At 34.7% G+C, this 22,683-nt stretch overlaps 1 protein-coding gene across 11 annotated transcripts in view; it reads left to right on the top strand.

The window, feature by feature from the left end:
• KDM6A (lysine demethylase 6A) overlaps positions 1–22,683 on the top strand; it is a 206,236-nt gene that overhangs the window by 76,957 nt on the left and 106,596 nt on the right. For all 11 annotated transcript variants that reach the window (XM_079123473.1, XM_079123472.1, XM_079123471.1 and 8 more), the window contains 2 exons: positions 5,492–5,600; positions 14,438–14,487. In XM_079123473.1, coding sequence (XP_078979599.1) covers positions 5,492–5,600; positions 14,438–14,487 — 159 coding nt within the window. The remainder of the gene's footprint in view (positions 1–5,491; positions 5,601–14,437; positions 14,488–22,683) is intronic.

Genomic DNA, 22,683 nt, shown 5'->3' with positions numbered 1-22,683 from the left:
TGTTTCAACATAAGGAAATCAATAAATGTAATTCACTGCATCAATAGACTTAAAGACAAAAAGCATATGATTATCTCAATAGATGCAGAAAAAGCCCTTGACAAAATACAGCATCCATTCAAGTTCAAAACACTAGAAAAACTAGGGATAGTAGGAACATACCTCAACATTGTAAAAGCTATAAATGCTAAACCCAATGCCAGCATCATTCTAAATGGAGAAAAATTGGAAGTATTCCCTTTAAAAACTGAAACAAGACAGGTAAGCCTTCTTTCCCACTTCTGTTCAACATTGTCCTTGAAACTCTAGCCAGAGCAATTAGACAGAAAGGGATATGAATAGGAAGAGCTCAAACTATCTCTATTTGCCCATGACGTGATTCTATACTTAAAAGACCCAAGAAAACTCCACCATAAAACTTCTATAACTCATAGATGTATTTAGCAAAGTAGCAGGATATAAAATTAACATCCATAAATCAATTGCTTTCCTATACATTAGTGATGAACCAACTGAAAGAGAAATTAGGGAAACAACCCCATTCATAATAGCCTTAAAAAAAAGGGAATCAAAAGAGGTGAAAGTTCTCTACAATCAAAATTACAGAACAATAAAGAAAGCAATTGAAGAAGACCTTAGAAAATGGAAGGATCGCCCATGTTCTTGTATGGGCAGAATTAACATTGTCAAAATGGTGATACTTCCAAAAGCACTATACAGATTTAATGCAATTCCTATTAAAATTGCAATGACTTTCTTCATAGAAATAGAAAAAGCAGTCACAAAATTCATTTGGAAAAATAAGAGACTCAGATTAGCCAAAGCAATCCTTAACACGTACTATGAAGCAGTTGGTATCACAATACCAGACATTAAATTACACTACAGAGCCATAGTAATAAAAACTGCATGGTATTGGCACCAAAACAGACATGTAGACCAGTGGTATAGAATAGAAGACAAAGAGACAAACCCACATAAATACAGTTATCTCATCCTAGACAGTGTATGCCAAAAACATACATTGGAGAAAAAATGGCCTCTTCAACAAATGGTGCTAGGGAAAACTGGAAATCCATATGTAGCAAAATGAAATTAAACACCTCTCACCCTGTGTAAAACTCAACTCAAAGTGGTCTGTGCTTAAAAATTCTAAAATACTAACAGTACATTAGTTTAGTTGGGCACTGACTGTATTCATCATATAATATTAATACTTAACATTTTAAAAATAATTTAGTTATATGTGTCTATGGCAAGAATTAGCTTGAGGGGTAATGATAATGATAGCTATAAACTGTTACTGTTTTAGGGTAACTGAATTTTCAAATAATAAAGCAGAGCCAGGTGTGTAGGTGCATGCCTGTAATCCAAGCTACTCAAAATAAAAAAGGGCTGGGAATGTAGCTCAATGGTAAAGCACCCCTGGATTCACTCCCCAGTACTGGGGGAGCCAATTGGGAGGGGAGCAAAGGAGATGCCAAACACAAATTACAGTGAGTGTTGTAGAAAATCATGCTAAGATGGGAGGAAGATATCCAGGCTTTTTACCTAACTGGGAGAATCTCTGTTTACTCTGCTGTGCTCTTAATATTTAATGATAAACTTTATTTTCCTCCTAAATGTGTTTTTATGGTAGATGGTGAAGATTATAGCTGATTTTAAATAGTTGCAGGATATAATAGTGATTTTGGTGGAGGGTATTGCTCAATCCCATTAGAAGATATTATGAGTTTTGTAGGCTTTTCATTTATAAACTTAAGAAATTTGCCTTCCTAATACTTAATAAATTGACTGTTCAGTTGTTTTCAGCCTTAAAAATATCTGTATCTGCACTGTCCAAAATTGTCACTATTAGCAACATGTTTGTTTTAATGTAAATAAGTATTCAATGAAACATTTAAAAAATTCAGTTGTTTATTGTACTAGCCATGTTTTACCTGCTCAAGAGCCACACATTTCCACTGGCTATTACAGTGAACCGCACAGATTATAGACTATTCTGTTATCACTGCAGAAAATGCTTAAATATTGATCTAGTTAGAGGTGATTTTCATTCAAATATCCTACTATCCTTACACTGAAGGTATAGGATGAATCCTAGGGGAAACATAACAATTCTTTAATGATTGTTACATAAAGAGAAATGATACAGGTTAGTAATTAAAAATCTAGGAAAGAGATTAGCAAAATAAAGTTTTCACATGTGCCCACTGTAGCATTTCTATTTTTAACATTTATTTTATAATCTAGTTATTTTTCTCTCCAGTTATGTACAAGCACACACTGTATATGGGGATGGTTTTACTTGTGCATATGCAAAATAAAAAGTACAAGCCAGAAGGAGGTTTCTTTGTGTTACCCAGGCTCTTCCCAAACTCCAGGACTCAGGTAGTACTCCTACCTCAGTCTTCCAAGTAGCTGGGGCTACAAGGGTGTGCCACCACATCTTGCTTAAAAGTAACCCTTCTAATAGGAAATATTTTTGGTTTATGGTGATACCAAAAGCTTGGTCTGGTCATCAGTGCCGATACAGTAACAAGGAAAAGGTTTTGAGAAAAATGAAAAAGAAATTTTAGTGCTTTGCCTAGTAGAGGAGAAACACAGCGGACTCCCGTCTCAGATGCTGTGATTCTAACTGCCAGTGGGGAACAGTAGGCTTTCAAAGAGGGGATACAAAGGTTACACTACACCTGTCCCCTGTCAAGAGTCATAATTCATTTATGGCCTTGAGAGAGAGCTGGGTTTTAGATCTGCAGGTGCCCCGGAGTCTGGAGTCCTTCATTCCTTTGGTCCATGAACCCAAGGACAGATAACTTGGCCTATGATAGGATAAATAACTTGGCCTCAGACAGGAAGGAGGTTACATGATTTCTTCATGGTTAGGGAAGGAGAGAGGGAGAAGGAGGAAAAAGATGTGAGTTTTAAAGTAAGCTGCAGTGGTGGAGCAGCAGCAAGGGTTATATTCAAACCATGAAGTGGACCCCTGTTACAATAGGTGTTTACCAGCACTTTTTCTAAATCTAATTCTGTATCATCTATGTTTACCATTAGCCTTTTGAATAAAAAAAATTTTTAGGAGTATTAGAAACTACCTTATTATTTTTTCCTTTGAATGCTCATTAAAAATTATATTAGGATTTGACTGTATCTGATATAAAAATTACCTTAAATGTATCAAATACATTTATGAAATTTTACTATGAAATTGTAACAAAGTGCTTAGAAGTTTTATTCTGCCTTTTTACTCATTTTCATCTTGTTTGTTATTTAGCTTTGTCAGTATCATCCTTGAACATCAATGTCAATTTAGTAGGTATATAGTGGCTTTGTGGTGAAATTATTAAGAATTTGTTAATCTAACCAGAGTGTATGGGTAGGTGAATTTAAAATCCACCCATTCTCATTTTTACCTGCTTTTAAATGTTTTACAATGTTTAGAGATGTGTATGGTATTAATTTCAAACGTGTTCCTTTGTTTTTAGAGAAAGGGAAGATAGGCAACAGATAACCATAGTAGTGGTATGGCATTAAGGGTGGTAGGAAGAAGTAAAGGATGTTGGCATCTTTTTTGCTTAGACCTTTAAAGAAAATTTCATTGAGATTTTATTTATTTTATTTTATTTTTTTAGAGAAAATGGAAAAAGTTTTATTGCTTTGCAAGCAAAGGAGAAACACAGGGGACTCCTGTCCCAGAGGCTGTGATTCTCATGATTTTTATCTTGAATACTTTTCACCATGAAAACACATTTGCTTATAAATTTAATGTTAATCAGCTCTAAGAAGTTGTCAGAGTAGGAAAAGTTTCTAAATATTTTAAAAAGTTTAAAAAAAAATACAACTGTTTTAAGGAATCTTTTATTTACAATGTCATTATTAGCTTTAGAAAGTCATTTTGTTTAACATAAAATTAGGAATTGTCATTCTGTGGCCCAGTTTTATAACTTTCTCTCATGTTATAAAGTCTGTAATAAATTGCATTTTTGTGCTCTAACCATCTGTCAGATAAGACTCATATATGCCTTATATAAAAAAGATCTTGTAATTCCTTGCTTCCAAATTATAGTGATTTCTGAGACTTCATTGTAGCACTCAGACTCTTAATAGAGAAGGAGGATGATTAGTTTTTGGTGATTGTGATTTGGTATGTATGTACATTGAGATAGCTAAGGGTGGAATGGGAACTGAAGACAGATCTTTTAGAAATCTTAGGCTTTAAGCATGAGAAGAGCAGCCCAAATTCATCTTGTGTAGGATGGGTTCTCCAAACTTGCTTGGGTAAGTTGTAGGATATACATTTTGAAACTGTCCATAAAAGGATCCATGTTTCATAGGTGAGGAAAAACAAAGATCTTCTAAGTTAGGTAATCATCTCAAGAAAACTCTGAAAATGGTGGTAAAATAAGTTGGTTTTTTTTTTTTAATGGAAACTGAGTTCCTCTCTGTGTGCACCAAACTTAGAAGTGTATCTAGAGATTTGAGAAATCACACTATTTATTACTTTAGTGATGCCAGGACATGCACAACAGAGCAAGCAACATTGATGGAGTATGTAGTTGTTAGCAGGGAAATTTTGACAAGGTATATTGGGCAGCTTAAAAGAGTTGGCTCAGTAGTAAAGTGCTCCCAGGTTCAGTCCCAGCACATAATAAAAACAAAAAACCAGAATTGAGAGAGATACACTCCCCAGTGTCTGTAGCAAATACATTTGGAGTTTGTAGTTAGGCTGTAGAACTCTTTTCTGTGTCATGCATTTTTCTCCTGTAGTCTCCTGGATTATTATTATTATTATTATTATGTTTTTTAAAGGAGTGTGTGTGTGTGTGTATGTGGGGGGGGGGGGAATTGATGTCCTTAAGATAATGTTTTTTCCTTTGGAAAAGCAAAAGCCAGAGTGAGTGTATAAGCATGAATTGGAGTTAAGATTAGGAATGGAGTTAGAGGTGGTATGTTTGAAGTATATCACAAGGAGAAGATAAACAAAAGATTGTCTTTGGTAACTTAAATCTGGTAGGTTCTGGCAAAAAAGCCAGTTCAGTATAAATGGCTCAGTATAAATTCTATTTTTATTACTCTGGAGATTCTGTAAATTCTCACATAATTCAATATATTTCTTCCTGCCTGTGGGAAAGATGGATAATATTTATATTTGAGGATAGGTTTGTTATGTCAATAGGGACCATAATAATAATTTAGAGTTTCAATTTATGAATAAAGTTATCAAAGTGTTCCTTCATTATTTTACTTGGCCAGTATTGTTTGCATTTTAAAGATGGAAAGATCACTTAGACCTTAACTAGTGGGTCTTTTAATAAATACTTAGTAAAGGAAGCTATTCTTTCTAAAGAATACTGTAATGAATATGTCTGAAAGAGAAGTGAAATATATAGATTTCTTAGGTGATTGAATGGAAAATATATGCATTATCTCAGGAAGGATTTGCATTTTGGGATTTTATCTTTTCCTAAATATTTGTATTTTTTATTTCTAGGCTGTTCGCTGCTACGAATCTCTAATCTTAAAAGCTGAAGGAAAAGTGGAGTCTGATTTCTTTTGTCAATTAGGTCACTTCAACCTCTTATTGGAAGATTATCCAAAAGGTAATTTTTTTCCTTGTTAATTTCTATTTGATTAATATGTTTAAAGTAATTAATTATACCCTATGTAAGGGTACTACCATTTTTACTTCTAAGAAATTGTAAGCTCATGAACATTATAAACAGAAAGAAAAGTGGAGTAGACGAAAAATGTTTTAACTCTGTGTAAGTCATCAGTGAGTTGTCCATTCAGTAAAACTTACATATGCAAAGTCATTTTGGTCTGCCTTGTTAAAAATCCTTCCCTTTAAAGACTCTGCCATAGTAGAAAGTGAGCCATTTTTCTCATTGGAGGAGGTCTGAGAGGTTCCTCGTGAGGGGGCCCTCAACTCAGGGTACAGTGGGGTCCTTAACAAACTTTGCAGAAATGAATTCAAGGATGTGTGTCAGTCAGAGGTGTATAACAGATTCACTTAGGAAAGCAGAGACACATTCAAGGAGACTGTGGAGTATCTTGAGTGAGAAACGCTTCTGGAGTAAAGCAAGGAATACACGTTTAAGGGAGAATGTGGCCATCTCAGGAGCAAGAGATAGCAACCCTTTGGCCTGGGCCATTAATTTTTACAGAGGGACAATAGCTAGGGGCTGGAATACAGGTAGAGTCAGGGCCAAGTTAGGTGATTTTGCGCTTGTTTTTCTAATGCTTGCCCTCTGTCAACTCCTATCATGTTCCTTTTTGCAGAAAGGAAGTAGGCCAAATGCACAGGCTGGGTTGCTGATGAGTTGTTTGTTCTGCATTTTAGGGTACATGAGATTTTCTTGCATTCCACTGATTTCTGGGCACTTTGTTTTGAGACTCTGTGTACCTTCCTTTTCTTGTATCCTCAAATTCTTATCTCAGTTTGATACAGGTATTTGTACATTGGTGGGTACTTTGGCAAGGTAATACAGACTGGGCCTTTTTCTTTATCTTGGCTATAAAACCTGTCCACATTAGTTTGAAAATATTCGAATGAAAATCTGATCTGTAGTCATGGTGTTGTAAGGTAAATAACACAGATATTGATCACATTTGAGCTGGAGCCTTGGATAAAACCAGTTCTTTATTCATTGGAAATTTTTCCTGGCTCAGTGGTAGAGTGCTTGCCAAGTATGTGTGAGACACTGAGTTCAGTTTTCAGCACCACATATAAGTAAATGAATAAAATAAGGGTCTATCAACATTAAAAAAAAAAAAAAGAAAATTTTTCCTTTAAGAAATGAGTGAAATGACTGAAAAATAATTGGTCCTTAAAGATATGCCTTTTTTGTGGTACCAAGCTGCCAACTCATACCATTACTCACTTAGGAAGTTAATAGCACCTCCACATAACCCCTACCTCCATACCAAAGGATGAATTCACAGCAAAGGAAAACTTAATTTACAAGCAAGAACATTTTAAACTTTTGATAATAGTAAACATCTTGATGTGCAGTGGATGTGAAATGCTTGTTTTTAGCAAGTACGTTGAGCAAGCAGAGCATATGATAGTTTCAGAGCTAGAGTGAAGGATTGTTGGTATTTCGTGTTGATGTTTTATTATACCACTTGAAAATGCAGTTTTAGTCTGAAAGATGCACACTCTGTAATATTTTAAGTTAGACTTATTTCCCAGTTTAGGTCTATTATTTACATCTTTAGATTATATAAATATCTTTGAGTTTGTCTTCTAATCTTTAAAAGCAGGGGAGATGATAGCTCAGGGGTTTGTGATTGTTATGTCATACTGGTTAGTACTAAAGAAAATGGCTTCAGTTCAACAGGATAGTAGGTATTAATAATTACTTACCATTTCATTAGATATTTTAACTTCAGTTAAAACTGGTAACTTAAAGGTAGCTATTATATACAACAAAAATATATAGAATACTGTGCAATCTAATTTTTTAATTGCTACACCTTTATATATTTGGAGAGTGTACTAATTTGACAGCAGATAAACAGACTTGAAAATTAGGTGTATGTTTGGGGCTGTATGTCCTCTCTCCTTAGTGGTCCTTAAGTAGTACATCTTTTAGCTTTAATACATTATTAGTTGATGGACTTAGCTATATTTTTCATTGTAAAAAGTTTGGCTGTGAAGATAATGAAGAATCCAAGGATATTTGGATTTGGGGGCGGTCAGTAAGGTAGAGTGTGGGGCATATGGCAGCTGGGCTATGTTGGCAAACTAGCTGATGGGATTGATGGGAGTAAATTGGGAGAAGATGGATAGCCTTAGAATCTAAGTACCTGAGAAGATGTGCTCCCTAGATCCATTTACTGTTGTATAGATGAACTGACCATTGAAAGGTAGGAAGTAGCTTGATTAGTTTATAATAGGAGGAAGAGGAGGGAGAGAATGGATATAGAGGTATACTTAGGTATTTCAGTATATTTTAATATTTCAAGCTGGTGGCTTCTGTTTACTAGATGTGAATTGTTACTTAGTTTTTTGAGTTTTCCCTGAGACTTTTTGGGCTACATTCCTTCCCTCTTTTTTTAAAAAAAAATTCTGTTAAAATGTGAACTAGTGAATTTTTCCTGTGTATTCTCTTCATCTTTCTAAAATTCTGAAACTAGAACCAGTTTCTAATAGCATACTTCCCTCTCCCACATACTCACCCACACTGAAACCATCACCACTACCAATTTGTAGAGGCATTTATTGCCTTAGGCTGCTTCTTCCTTCTTTCTTTGGAACCTGTACAAGATAAGAGAACCACCAACCCCAGGCAATTAAATGTTTATTTTTAGACGACACATATAAACCATAACTTTCTGGAAGTAAACATGAACCATACAATGAACATGTAATTCTGTGAGCAAACTGCTTAGGTATTCTTATATAGGGTACTTATGACTTTGTTATTCTGAAGACAGTTATCCCAATGATATGTTCTGATTTGTTGTAAAATTTTTTGTATGAAATTTTCTGAGCCCAGAGTTTGTCTGAGTTGAGTTCCTTGTAAAAAGCTGCTTCTACTTCTGCAATACTAAATGGTAGAACCTGTTTGTGCACATTTTGGACTGTACTTTTTCTATGCTTATTTATTTTGATCTTGCCTGCTTCCTGTCTTATAGGAATTCCTAAAACTTTTTGGTCTACAGATGGCATACTTTGGTTATCATTACTATTATGAATTTATTCATTCAATTTTTTTTTTTTTTTCTGTTATTTCAGTTGAATTTGAAGCAGAAGGGAAAAAGACTGCAAAGTATTTTCTTAACCTTTCTGTCTGGGAATAGGCACAGGGAGTTAAAAAACATTTCTGTCACTTGATTTTGTTTCTAGGAATTTATTCTTAAAGAGTAATTGGATAGGAGATTCTGGGAAAATAGGGGCTCAGTGCAGTAGGCCTAATGCTTTAGGTTGGATTCTCTGGGAAGGAGTGTAGCCTGTAAGTAATATTTTATTAAAAACTTACCTTTAGGATCAACATCTGTGGAAGGTGGAGAACAGAACCAGGATTGGACAAAGGGAAAAATTAAGCTGTGACAGTCTTGGCCAACTCCATGGAGAGTTTTGAAGCTGTAGTGGCCCTTCAGAGCTGTCCCAAGTTGGGCCAAGATGGCCATACTCATATACTGCACTGATTTGATACTGTGAGTGAGCCAGCCTGGGAAGGAGTTTGACCTTGAACAGGGTAGTTCTCTGCAGCTGAGGCAGGTCTTGTAGGAACTCCTAGCTAGAAGCTGTCAGCGGGCAGGACTCCCAATAATTCTCCCTTGAAATAGGATTTGAATGGTTCTTTGCAGTGTCTACCATACCTCCTTTCTACTTTGATCTCCACAGCAAAACCTATTAACTTCTGCTGAACCAAACAACGAATGTGACTGTCAGACTGCCTTAAACAATGGAGACAGTACCATAATTTCTCTTCTTCAGATTGGAAGACAACCTGAAGACAGAACCTGGGGTTGAAGGACAAGCATATATATATTCAGATCTTAGGAACAACTTAATTTATAGAAAATATGTGTAAACATATATGAATATGTGTGATAAATTATAGGGACAGAAAGCCACTGAGTTAAATTAGTTGCTTAGAAAATCAAGTAGTTAAGTACACAGAAGTAAATTATAAAAAGAACAATTGTCATTTTTACATGAGAGATATTGAGGATTCCAGAAGGCAAAAAATTAGTTGTAAGAGTATAATAATGAATCATTCCTCATGTTAGTATGAGAACTTTGAGACCCTTAAAAATAATTTCTTCACATTTCATGTTAGGCTGAATGTTCCCCAATCATAAGTCTTTGAAATTCTGGTCAGTGAATATGCTTATCTGTCACTTTTGGGCAAAATAGGAGTTGGGTGTTTCATTCCTAATCAGGTAAACATGCTGGGAGTTACTAATGTGGGAGAAGTCTTAAGTCAGAGTTTGGTTTGACAGCGAGGCAAGCGCTTTACCAACTGAGCTATATCCCCATCCCTCTTTTGTTCTTTCTTGTGTCAAATGACAGTACTCTCTCTTGGGATATTTATAGTATAAAACAAAATGCATGCTCTTTAATGATGAGTTTGGTTTGTAAAAAATTATCAGTGTTTTTGATCCATTTACTATAATCATTCTGAAACAGGTTTTCGGTATTATAAGGATATTAAAATTATTTCCCTAATTTTCTGTTAAGAACTTTAGAAAAATCTAGTTATGACATACTAAGAATGTTTTTTATGGATAGTTAACTGAAAGATTAGAAATTAGAACTGTGCTTAGGTTAAAGAGATTTAACTAGAGAGACTTCAGTGATAGTTATTTGTGTAACCTTTAGAGTTTTTTTTTAAATATATATATTTTTAGTTGTAGGTGGACACAATACCTTTATTTTTATATGGTGCTGAGGATGGAACCCAGGGCCTCACACATGCTAGGCAAGTGAAGCCACAACCCCAGCCCTGCTTTAGAGCTTTAATGATTTTTTTTTTTTTTAAATTAGGAAACAAAATATATTAGAATCTTAAAATTAAATCCCAGTCCTAATGGAGGTGAAGTATAATTATTGAGAAAATGTGTAAATGAGTGGAAAGATAAATGATCATGGAAGAAATGGCTCATTTATAATCTTTTGCTGCAATTTAGAGTATCACCTATCTGTGACTTTGAATTTGAGGGTTTATATTTATTTCTTAGCTCACCATGTTCTTGTATGGATGCCATGTTTCTCCCAACTGATAATCACATGGGTTTCTTGTATCTCAGTTTGAGTTACTTTGAAAGGCATCTTACTATTTCGCTAAGGGCTCCCAAATTGTGAAAGGGAACTTTATGAAGTCAGGTGATATATATTATTAATCAGAATATTTAAAACACACCCTCCAAATTTATTGAAATTCCATAGCATCATTAAAAGGACAGTCTCCAGGTTTGGTATGGTGGCTTCACAACAAGAGGCCTGGGCTTCTATTGATTAGGATGTTTTTAGACACGAATATCAAAGATCTCATTCTAGTCTACACAATAAGGAGATTCATTACCTCACAAAATTGGAAGTTCGTAGGTTGTTGTACATAGATGCAATTTCAAGTCTAGAAGGATCCAGGTATTTTCTGTTTGTGGTTTTCTTTGGACTTGAAGGATAGATCCCCTGTGGTGATAGTTAGTGATATATGCTTCATGGAAAAAAGGTGAACATTATTCAAATGAAAAGTTACTTGTTCAGATATATAATGTTGTATTTGCATAATCTCTCTCCTCTACCCCCTATTTTGCTGTCTTGGGGATCCAACCTAGGGCCTTGCTAGGAAACACTGTTCCACTGAGCTATATCCTAGGCCAGTGATTCTCTTTGTGAACATATTTAGAACGTTCTTTATGTGGTATTCGTATATGTGGTTGTTGACTAATAAACAATTTGGAAACATTGCATATAGTTTTAGAAAATGTTAATTTCCATTTTTGGTTCATGCTCAGTCTCATATTTAATCAGGAGATAATATTTACCATTTTGTTGAAGAAGCAACTTGATCACAAGTGTGAATGTGTAGCATGTTGCAAAATTTCTTTCCTGGTTTCCAGCCCTTAATTCTTTTCTCCCTTTAAATTGAGCATGTAAGACTGTTACAATTGACACCCACTTACCTGCTGTATTTGTTAAGAAATGGAATGGTAGTTGGTACCCTAGCCTGTGTTCTCTCTTGTTATACCCTCCTCCTTTCCTCCATTCATACAACCCATGTCTGACTATGCTGTTCAGTGTTCTCCTGGTTTTCTTTTTCTTTCCTACTTTATTTTTTCATTTTTAAAAGACACAATAGTAAGATCCTTCAGTGAGATACTGTTTAATTTTGAAAAACCGAGCAGCAAGCACAAATGTAGGTATATTAGGAAAGGGCCTTATTGTTACAATTAGAGGAGGGTCTCAGCAGAGTAAAACTATAAACAAGAGAGTCTGTGATATTTTCACTATTGGTTTCTCAGCAGTTTATAAGAGCCCCTTTGGGGGAACACAGTGGGCTAGGGTATATATGGATCCTGGCAAAGATGCTACCCAGAATTAGAACATTTTATAAGACTAATAGGCACTGAATACTGGAAAATCAGTCAGGAATATGATCAGTGGGAGTAAGCAATTCAGAAGTAGAACACAGTGGAGCACTTAACACTGAGAACCCAGCAGATCATCCATTTTATAGAAAAGTGAAGGGAAACATAGGATCTTAATCAGAACATGAACAAGAAAAGCCAAACCCAGAGAATAATTTGGTCCAGGTTGATCCAGATATTCAGTTCTCAGGCTAAGAGGAGGTTAAAAGGGGGCCAGGTGTGGTGGTACACACCTGTAATCCCAAATCCCAGCCCCATCCTTTTATTATTTTTTAGTTGTAGATGGACACAATACCTTTAATTATTTTTTTATTTTTATGTGATTCTGAGGATCAAATACCCAGTGCCTCACACATGCCAGGCAAGCACTCTATCACTGAGCCACTACTGTAGCCCCCCAGTCCTGTCATTGATAATGTTAGATCTCTAGTATAGTTTCTCTGATTTTTGTTTGTATCCTGTTTATTTTTGAGGTGGAGTTTTCTTTATTCTTCTACTTACTAAATTATTCATTTCTCCTTTCATACTTTGTTCTCCGAATTGTTTTATTTTTCTAGAGCATCCTGTTTGGTCTCCTCTCCCCTTGAAGGCAATATTTTTCCTTATCTAAGATGAAGACTGGTAATTTTTCCCTTGCATAGTCTTCCTTTTTTACTATTTTATCTTTTTGGTTACTCTTATTGTATTTGTGTTAGTCTCTTATTGGTTAGAGGCTTCCTTTAGACGTCTGGCAGTTCTTAGCCTTCCACATTTTAAGATTGTAAAACCTGAGAACTAGAAACATTTAAGCATATGGGTGGGACTTTTTGAATATGATCTACCTAGATTTTTGTTGGAGAATTGATACCTTTTTTGGTCAGATTGCTTCAGATATGTCAAGGATTGTGTAAAGTAGGTGAGAGAGCTGACTGCTTCTCAATTTTTACCCTAGTCCTCCTTGAATTTTAAACCAGAAGTTTAAAAAAAACCCTTCTACAGCTGATCATCAGAAAATATTATTCCAAGTTTGAAGCCAGCCTGAGCAACATAGAGAGTCCCTGTCTCAAAATAAAATGATTTTTTAAAAACAGGCAGGGGATGTATCTCTAGTGGTAGAGCTCCTCTGGATTCAATCCCTAGTAACACCTCCCCTTACCCTCACCACCACCACCACCAACAACAACAACAAAAAGGAAATTTTACTTTATTACTTATATATAAGCACTTGAGTGTTAGTTACTGTACTAATTCCCCCACTGATTGGAAATCCACTGCCTGTCCCCAATTCTGGCTTCAATACTACCTATATTCTTTGCTAATTCTTACATATACCCCAAGTCTTGTTTTGAGATTTCAGTTTTGTTCCTATTCTAATTACTTTATAATAGTACCAGTATCTGATAGAGCAAGTTTTCATTACTTAACATGTTTGTCTTAACTATCTTTCCTTCCCTATTTAATTTTATGAAAGTATTTCAGGTAATATACAGTTTACTTCTATTTTACATATGTCTATTAATTTATCTGTAAAACTTCCTGGTGTATTAGAATGTATCTAGAACGCTGCCGCTTTTGCCCTAATTCTGTAGCCCTTTTTACTGCCTTGGTCTTCAGAGTACTGCTTAGTACTAGCTGTACTTGGAAGATCAAATGGGGATCTTTTAAATGTATAAATTTTTAGCTTCTACGAGATAATGACTTAATTGGGATGGGTTGAGATGTGCTCATCAGTTTCTTTTTTTAAAAAGGGCGTATTCTACCAATTATAATGTACATGTGTAACTTTTAGTTTTCATTTTTACCCTCACTTCATTGAATTTTTAGGTTGATAGGAGCTACTTTTAAGTTTTTCAGAGCCTTTTATGCCTCGAGATAGATTTAGGAGTATAGGTTGACCTATTTTGAAGTAGAGTTGGAGTAAGGTAATGGGGTATTGGTTTGTTGATGGAATGAAAGGAAGTATCAAAAAAGAAATAATTCCTTTGTTTTTTGGTTTGGTCCTAGTCATTCTTGGCAGTTGGGTTCCTTGTGAGAATAAATAATCTATTATATTCTGGAATAGCCTTGGGAAAGCATAATCCTCTGTTAGTTTTGGTTTCTGAGGAAGGTCAAGTTCATCCAAGGGGTTAGCCTAAATTATGTTCAGTCGTAGGTCTAAGATTTGATAGTGATTTATGTCCTTGAAGTCTGACTAAGAAAACTCCAGATTTTTAAATTGCTGTTTTTTTAAAATATCACTATCTGCATGGAGGTGGGTATGGTGGGAGACTTTTTAGAACGTTTCTTTAAAAATATATTATTGATTTTTGAAATGAAACATAATCATGACTCATAATTATTTCCCTTCTTTCAGCATTATCTGCATACCAGAGGTACTACAGTTTACAATCTGACTACTGGAAGGTTAGTACACATTTGCATGCCTATTGGTTTTGTTAGCAGATTATTGCCAGTTATACTAAAAATGAATTGAACTCTTGCCCCCTCCCCCACCTTTTTTTTTTAATTGCTTGAAAATATTCTAGAGGAAAGAGCTTGGAAAAAGGAAAATGAGTATTTTGTTTATGCTGTCTTATTTGAACCACCTTGTATTTTATTAAAACATTTAGATTCCTCTGACATGTTTTACTTGCCAAAGATGATACTACGTGAGAAAAGTTAGACTCAAGCATAATCAACCAACTAACCAACCAACCAACCAACAGTAACAAAATGATTCTTTTGTTTTCTTGTCTTAAATTGGTACCTAGGAGTAAAAAAAGACTGCAGATAGGTTTATAAGTCTAAAACAGGAAGGTGTAATGAGAAAGTTATGGAATCTTTCTTGGTATAGTCTGTCTATATTTGTAGCTCTGAGGAGGGCAGAATCTGACTATTTTAAAAAGACCTACCCAAATGAAAAACTGAATCTTAGTTTAAGTAATCTTTCAGATCATGTTTACTTTTAAATATAAGTTTATTGACCACTGGGACTCTTTATCTGAATTCACATTTCAGATTTTTTTATGGACTTTACTTTTCTATTGTGTAGTTTATTTTTTTGATTTGTAGAAGTTTTAGATGTAGGTACTCATTCTAGACAATACTTATCTGGGAAAGCCCTTCAGTAATTAGTTTGTTCAGAGAGGCTATGTAGAAGTTTTAGAAATATATTCGGTAATTTTTTGTGTTCATGTATGGTGCTGGGAATTGAACCTAGGACCTCACACATGTTACGCAAGCTCACTACTACAGAGCTCCGTCCCCAGAGGTAGATTTATTTTTAAAAAGTGTATTGAAAATAATCTTCTGTAGTCTGCATCTTTTTTTTTTATTTTTATTTTTTTTTTTTGTGATGCTAGGGATTATTTTCTTAAAGCTTTATGAAGTATAATTTACATACTATAAAATGCAACTATCTTAGCTATGTAAATCAGCAATTTTTTAGCAAATCCTCAGAGTTGTTCATCTATCATCACAATCTTATTTTACATGTCTGTCTCTCCAGAATGAAACCTCATGCCCACCCTTAGCCCCAGACAACCACTCATCTGTTTTCTGTCTTTAGATATTTGTCTTTTCTGGGCATTTCATGTAAACGGAATCATATGTGGTCTTTTGTGACTGGCTTCTTTCCTTAGTACATGTTTTCCTGTTTCATCAATGTTTATATTTTATTCTTTCTTATTTCTTACTAATATTCCATTTTATGGATATACCATATTTACATATTTTATCTATCCATTTATTAGTTAATGGGTATTTGGGTTGGTTTTTTTGATTACCAGGGATTGAACCCAGGGGTGCTTTACCACTGAGCCATATCCTCCGCCCCTTTTTATTTTTTTATTTAGAGACTGAGTCTCGCTGAGTTGCTTAGGGCCTCACTAAGTTTTCTAGGCTGGCTTTGAACTTGTGATCCTTCTGCCTCAGCCTCCCAAGCTGCTGGGTTTGGGTTGGTTTTTACAGTTTGATTATTGGGAATACTGCTATGAACATTTGTGTACCCATTTTTGTGTGGAAATAATGTTTTTAGTTCTCTTGGATAGGTAGGAGTGGAATTATTGGGACATTGGGTAAATCATTGTTTAACATTTTGAGAAACTGCCAGAACTTTTCCCAGTGTGACTGAACAACTTTATATCCCTGCCTGCAACATATGAAGGTTCCTCTTTTTTTCATATCTTGTTCAACACTTGTAGCATCTTACGGTTTTTGTCTGCATTTTTCTACTGACTAATGATGTTGGTCATGAACATATTAGCTACTTATAGGTCACCTTTGGCAAAATATGCATTCAAATTCTTTGCCCGTTTTTAAGTTGGACTTTTAAATTTTTTGAGTTATATGACTTCTTTATATGTTCTGGATATAATCCATATTTTAGATATATAATTTGCAAATTTTTCTTAAAGTTTGTGACTTTTCTTCACTTTCTTGTGAAAGGAAATAGATTAGTATGTTTTGAAGTACAAAAGTTTTTAATTTTGACAAAATTCAGCTTACCATCCTTTGCTTGCACTTTGGTGTGGAGTTAGGCAAATCTAATTCAGAGTCACTAAGATTTATTCCACGGTTTGTTTAGTTATTTGCTTCTGCAGAGAGAGTGTCCTAGTAAGTAATCTTTTAACAGTATCTTTCCATATTTTTGTAAGTCATTCTTTATAGATTCATTTAAAAGTGGGATTGTTGAGTCTGAGTGTATTTGCTTTCTGGGAACTGAAGCATTTTGTATTCCTTTCAATAATGTGTGAGTGCTTGTTGCTTGTTTTTCTTGGTCTTAACCAAGAAAGTTTATGTCAGCAGACCTTTTTTTTTGCCAGTCTGATAGGTGAGAAATGTTATTTTAGTACAATTTTAATTAGCAGTTTTATTGTTAGTAAAGTTGAGTATATGTTAAAGTTTAAAGTTTGTTAAATGTCTCCTTTTTGAAATACATGTTCATGTCTCTTGCCCATCTTTCTACTGGGCCATTGTTTTCTTTCTCGGTTTTATATAGTCATATTTATGTATTAGGTAGGTATATTTATCCTTTATCTGTGATATAAGTTGTTGGTATTACCTATTCAGTGATCTGTTGTTTTGCTTGTTATTATGTTTGTGTTTTTGCCCATGTAGAAGTATTTTATTCTGTATAGTCACATTCACCAGTTTTTTATCCTACACCTACATTTTGAATCAGAAGACAGGTTTGTCCTCATTTCTAGGTGTTGGGAGAATTTTACCCACATTTTCTTCTTTATTTCCCACATAGCCTTTTAATACCAGAATGGTTTTGTTACATTTACATTTCTTATGCATTTGGGATTTATACTTGTTGGATAGTATGAAGAAAACATCTAAATTATATTTTTCCTCATGGCTAATTATCCCAACATAATATGTACATATACATATTTTTTTGTGTGGTGCTGGGGACTGAACCCACAGGGCCTTGTACGTTCTAGGCAGGCACATTACCAACTGAGCTACATCTCCAGTCCCCAACAAAATATGTTCTTAAAAAATTTAACCTTTTCCTCTACTGATTTGAGATATTATTTTAATTCTATACTAAATATTCATATGCAGTTTTGTCTATTTGTGGATTTTCTGTTTTGTTTCATTAGTCTTATCTATTCATGAAGTAATACCACACTATTTTACTTAAAGAGATTTTATAATATGTTTTAATGTATGATAGTACTAGGGCACCCTTTCCCCCGTTGTTCTCCTTTTTATTGTTTTTCTGACTGTCCTTGGTTGCTTGTTTTTCCAAATAAACTTTCTTAATAACTTGTCTAGCTCCACAGAGATATCTGATGGTTCTTTTCTGCAGCTTTTTTGAGGCATAATTTACATTATTTTAAACATACAGTTTGCCAGTTTTCAACAATTTGTATAGTTGTTTGGCCATTATTATAATTAGGATACAGAATATTTCCACAACTCAAAAAGCGATTCCTTCTGTCCCTGTGCTGGTGGTTCTCTTGTTTCCTGGTCCTAGGGAACCACTTACCTGTTTTCTAACCCTTTAGGCTTATATTTTCTGTGATGTCATTTAACTGATTTATATGGCATGTATTCTGTTGTTGATATCTTTCATTTGACATGCTGGTTTTGAAATTCATTGATGTTGCTGTGTACCAGTATTGTGTTTCTTTTAGTTGTTAACTAATATTTCAAAGAATTGATAGGCAAAATTATATTTTTCCATTTATCAGTTGATAGACCTTTGGGTTGTTTCCAGCTTTTGGTTATTATGGATAAAATGCTGTGAACATTATGTGACATTTTGTAGACATGGTATTTCATTTCTCTTAGTATATGTACCCTAGGCTTTGGTAATGCTGAGTAACATTGCAATTGAAGGTTTAACTGCCAAATTGTTTCCTAAGGGGTCATACCATCTTATATTCCAACCAGCAGTGAATGAAATTTCTAAATGTTCTGTATCTTCACTGGCACTTGGTATTGTCACTCTTTTAAACATAAACTGTTCTAAAGTGTATTATTTTCTCATATTACTTTTATTTGCATTTCCCTAATGATTAGTGATGTGCATCTTCCATGTGCTAGTGGCCTTTTGTGTACCCTCTTTTGTTAATTATATATTCACATAGTTTGCCCATTTTAAAAACTTGTATTTTTCTTGATCTTCTCAGTTGAGTTATATGTGTTCTTGACATACTCTGGATGAAAGTCCTTTCTCAGATCAGTATTTTGGAAATATTTTCTTATAGTTTATGGCTTGCCCTTTCATCTTGTGTCTTGTCTTGTGCAAATGTTTATCATTTGAAATAAGTTCATATAATAATTTTTTTCTCTCACAGCTTGTCCTTTTTTAGGTACTGTTAAGAAATCTTTGCCTAGCTGAAGATCTTAAAGATGAACTCTTTTGCCTAGAAGTTCTAGAGCTGTATTCCTTATGTTTCTGTCTATAATACATTATCTTTTAAAAACAATCTTGTTTTGATTGACACATTAACTGTACATATCCTTCCTTCTAGATCTTCATGAAATATGTAACAGGTTACTGTGAATTAAATCATTCCTCTGTGCTGCAGAACATCAGAACTTACTTCTTTTAACTGTATTTTGGTGCCTGTTATGTAATCTCCCTTTATTCTCCCTTAACTCCCTTCCCAACCTCCTTCCTAACCTCTAGTAATCACTGTTCTATATTCAGGTTGACTTCTTAGTTTCCACAAATGAGAGAGAACTTGTAGTATTCGTTTGTGTGTCTGGCTTATTTAATTTAACATAATGTCCTCCAGTTCCATCTATTTTACTACAAGTGGTGAGATTTCATTCTTCTTTTGACTGAATAATATTTTATGGTGTATATTCACCACATTTTTTAATCCATTCTTCCCTTTCTGGGCAACTGGTTGATTCTGTATCTTAGTTATTGTGAATAGTATGAGTCTATAGCTTAGCTATTGTGAATAGTGCCACAATAAACACGGGAGTGCTGGTGTTTTAGTCAACTTTTTTTGCTGTCGTGACTAAAAGATCTTACCAGAACAATTTTAAAGGAGGAAAAGTTTGTTTGAGGGCTCAGAGTTTCAGAGGTCCTCATCCATAGAAGGCCAGCTCCATTTCTCAGGGCTCAGGGCGAGTCTCAACATCATGGCAGAAGAGTGTGGCAGAGGGAAGCATCTCACATCACCAGGAAGCAGAGAGAGAGAGAGACTCCACTGTCTAGATACAAAACATTGACCCCATAGCCATGCCCCCAATGAACCACTTCCTCCAGCCGTACCCCACCTGCCTCCAGTTACCACTCAGTTAATCCCATCAGGGAGTAAGTCACTGAGTGGGTGAAGACTCTCACAACCCAATCATTTCTCCTCTAAACCTTCTTGCATTGTCTCACATGTGAGCTTTTGGGGGACACCTCACATGCAAACCATAACAGCAGGTATTTTATGCTGATTTCATTGCCTTTAGATATATATACATCCAGAAGTGGTATAGCTGGATCATACCGTAGATCTACATTTAGTTTTTTTAATAAACTGTTTTTAGTAAGGGCCCTGTTAACTTATACTCCTACCAATAGTACCTATGATTTTTTCCACATCCTCATCAGCATTTGTTATTTTTCATTTTTTAATCATTCATTTGCTTTTTATCATTTGTTTCTAATCGGTTGACTATGTTATACCTCTGCATAGTCTTCATATTTATTTTGAATGTCTTCAATGTATATCAAATTTGGGAAATTTTTGCCATTATTATTTGTGGCACAGGAAATTGAACCCAGTGCCTTGCATATCACTGAGTTACTTTCCCACCATTTTTTTTTTTTTTTTTAATTGTTTTATTTAGAGACAGGGTCTGTCTCTGTTGCCTAGGTTGACCTTGAAATTGCTATCATCCTGTCTCAGCCTCCCAAGTAGCTGGGATGGCAGATGTGTGCCACCATGCCCAGCTTGTTACTTTTTCAAATGATTTTTTTGTTGTTGTTCATTCTCTTCCCTTCTGGAACTCTAATTACATGTAAGTTTGATAATTTGTTTTTATGTAACAGGTCCCGGAAGACATTTGTTTTTCTTTTTCTCTGTAGTCTTTACATTGGATAATTTGTGTTTTCTATTTTGAAGTTCCTTTTCTTTTTCCTCTGCCATCTTGTTTTAATTGAATCCATTGAATTTTATTTTATATATTTTGTAGTTTTAGAGTTTCCATTGGTTTTTAAAATTGTTTTTCTTTCTCTGTTGAGATTGCAGATCTTTTCATTAGTCATAAATGTTTTGTTTTACTTTGTTGCAGTAGCTATAAAATACTTATCTGCCATTTCTACCTTGTTACCATTTTGAGTTTGGTTTCAGTTGATATTCTTTTGTTCTTGAGAATGTTATTTTCCTGGTTTGTAGTATTTTGTGTAATTTTGTGTCAGGTATTGGACATTATGAAAATTGTGCTAGGTCTTGAGTGGTCTTTTCTTCAAGTGATTTTTTTTTTTTTTTTTTTTTTTTTCTCCTCCTCCTTCTGTCAAGTAGTTATCTTTGTTAGACTTGAAATGCAAACAGTTTTTTCTGGTGCCAGCTTAAGTAGCAACTTAAATATTTTTTGTGTAGCTTAGATGTTTTGAGTTTTTTTTTTTTTTTTTTTTTGGTTTGTTTGTTTTGTTATTTTTTGGGGACAAGCCTCGCTTTATAGTCCAGGCTGTTCTCAGACTTGCTATCCCCTTGTCTCAGCCTCCTGAGTAGCTGGGATTACAGGTGTGCATCACTGCTCCTGGTTGTTTTGACTCTAACTTGCATACAGGAGACAACAGACATATGGATGGACAGGCTCCCCCCCCCCCCCCACCCCCCCCCCCCCCCCCCCGTGATTTCCTTTTTTCCAGCAGGTTGTAATTTTTCTTGGTTCTAGTCTTCTGGTATTTTGAACCAGGAAAACTGTTTTTTCTTACCACCATGTATACTATGTCTGGCCTCAAGTTAATAGCCATGAGAATGGGATATTACTTCATACTTTTCTCCTCCCAGCTTGACTTTCTCTGTTAGTTCCCCTTTGGTATTTTAAAAAATTACCACAAATTTGGTGACTAAAATAACACATATATTCTCTTGAAGTTTGGGAGGCCAGAGTCCAAAATGAGTCATTTGAGACTAAAATCAAGGTGTTGGTAGGGCTCATTCCTTCTCGAGATTCCTGAGAAAAATCTGTCTCTTTGCCTTCCCTGGCTTCTAGAGGCCAACTTGCATTCCTTTGGCACATGGGCCCATATTTTGACTTTTGTTTCATTTTATGTTCCCATTGCTTTCTTTGGCCTTGGAATTTCTTGCCTCATTTTTGTAAGGACCCAGGTGATTACATTAGGCCTGTCTAAATAATTCAGAATGATCTCTCATGGAAAGACATTAACTTAATCACAGATACATTTTTTTTTTTTTTAAATCATCTCAGGTAAATATTGTTGGTTCTGGTGATTAGGATGTGGGGACATCTTTTCTGGCAATAATTTAACCTATATTAACATCCTACTCAAATCTTTCTGCTTTTGTTTACTCTTGAGTGCCTTTAGCTAGCTGCTTAATATGCCTATATATATGACATATACATATATTGTATATATAGTTTTTGTAAAACTATAGAGTTACTACCTACAGAAGGATCTTCTCTAGTATTATCTTACATAACCTTCATTGGAAACAATAGTGTGATAATATAATGTCCACTTTTCTCCTTTTAAACTTTATGAAAATGTAATCATGTAATCTGTTGAGTATATGCTAAGGAGTGGAATTGTTGGGTCATATGACAATGTGTGTATTTAATTTTAGTATTTATTGGCAAACAGCATACCAAAAGGTTTATTTTGGTTTATATTCTCTTACGTGTTCCTGTTGTTTCTCATCCTTACTTATTAGCCTTTTAGTTGCTGCTTTTGAATGAGTAAGTGGCTTGTGCAGAAAAATGGTCCTCTTTCAGCATTTTTTAATGACAAACTGGGTCTCTCTTTCCTTCTTGAAATTGTGGAACCAGTAACAAGACTGAGTGTTACTGAGCAGTGATGGAAGGTTTATTCTTGGCCAACAATAAGAGAAGCAGGAAGAATAGTTCTTTGATCTGATACCTGAAAATAAATTTAAAACAATATTTTGTCAGTTTTCCTATTATACTTAT

Source organism: Sciurus vulgaris (assembly GCF_902686455.1).
Source record: "Sciurus vulgaris genome assembly, chromosome: X".
In the NCBI taxonomy this organism is placed as follows: domain Eukaryota; kingdom Metazoa; phylum Chordata; class Mammalia; order Rodentia; family Sciuridae; genus Sciurus; species Sciurus vulgaris.
Note: the sequence above shows the minus strand (reverse complement) of the source record. Positions and strands in the feature narration are given on the sequence as shown.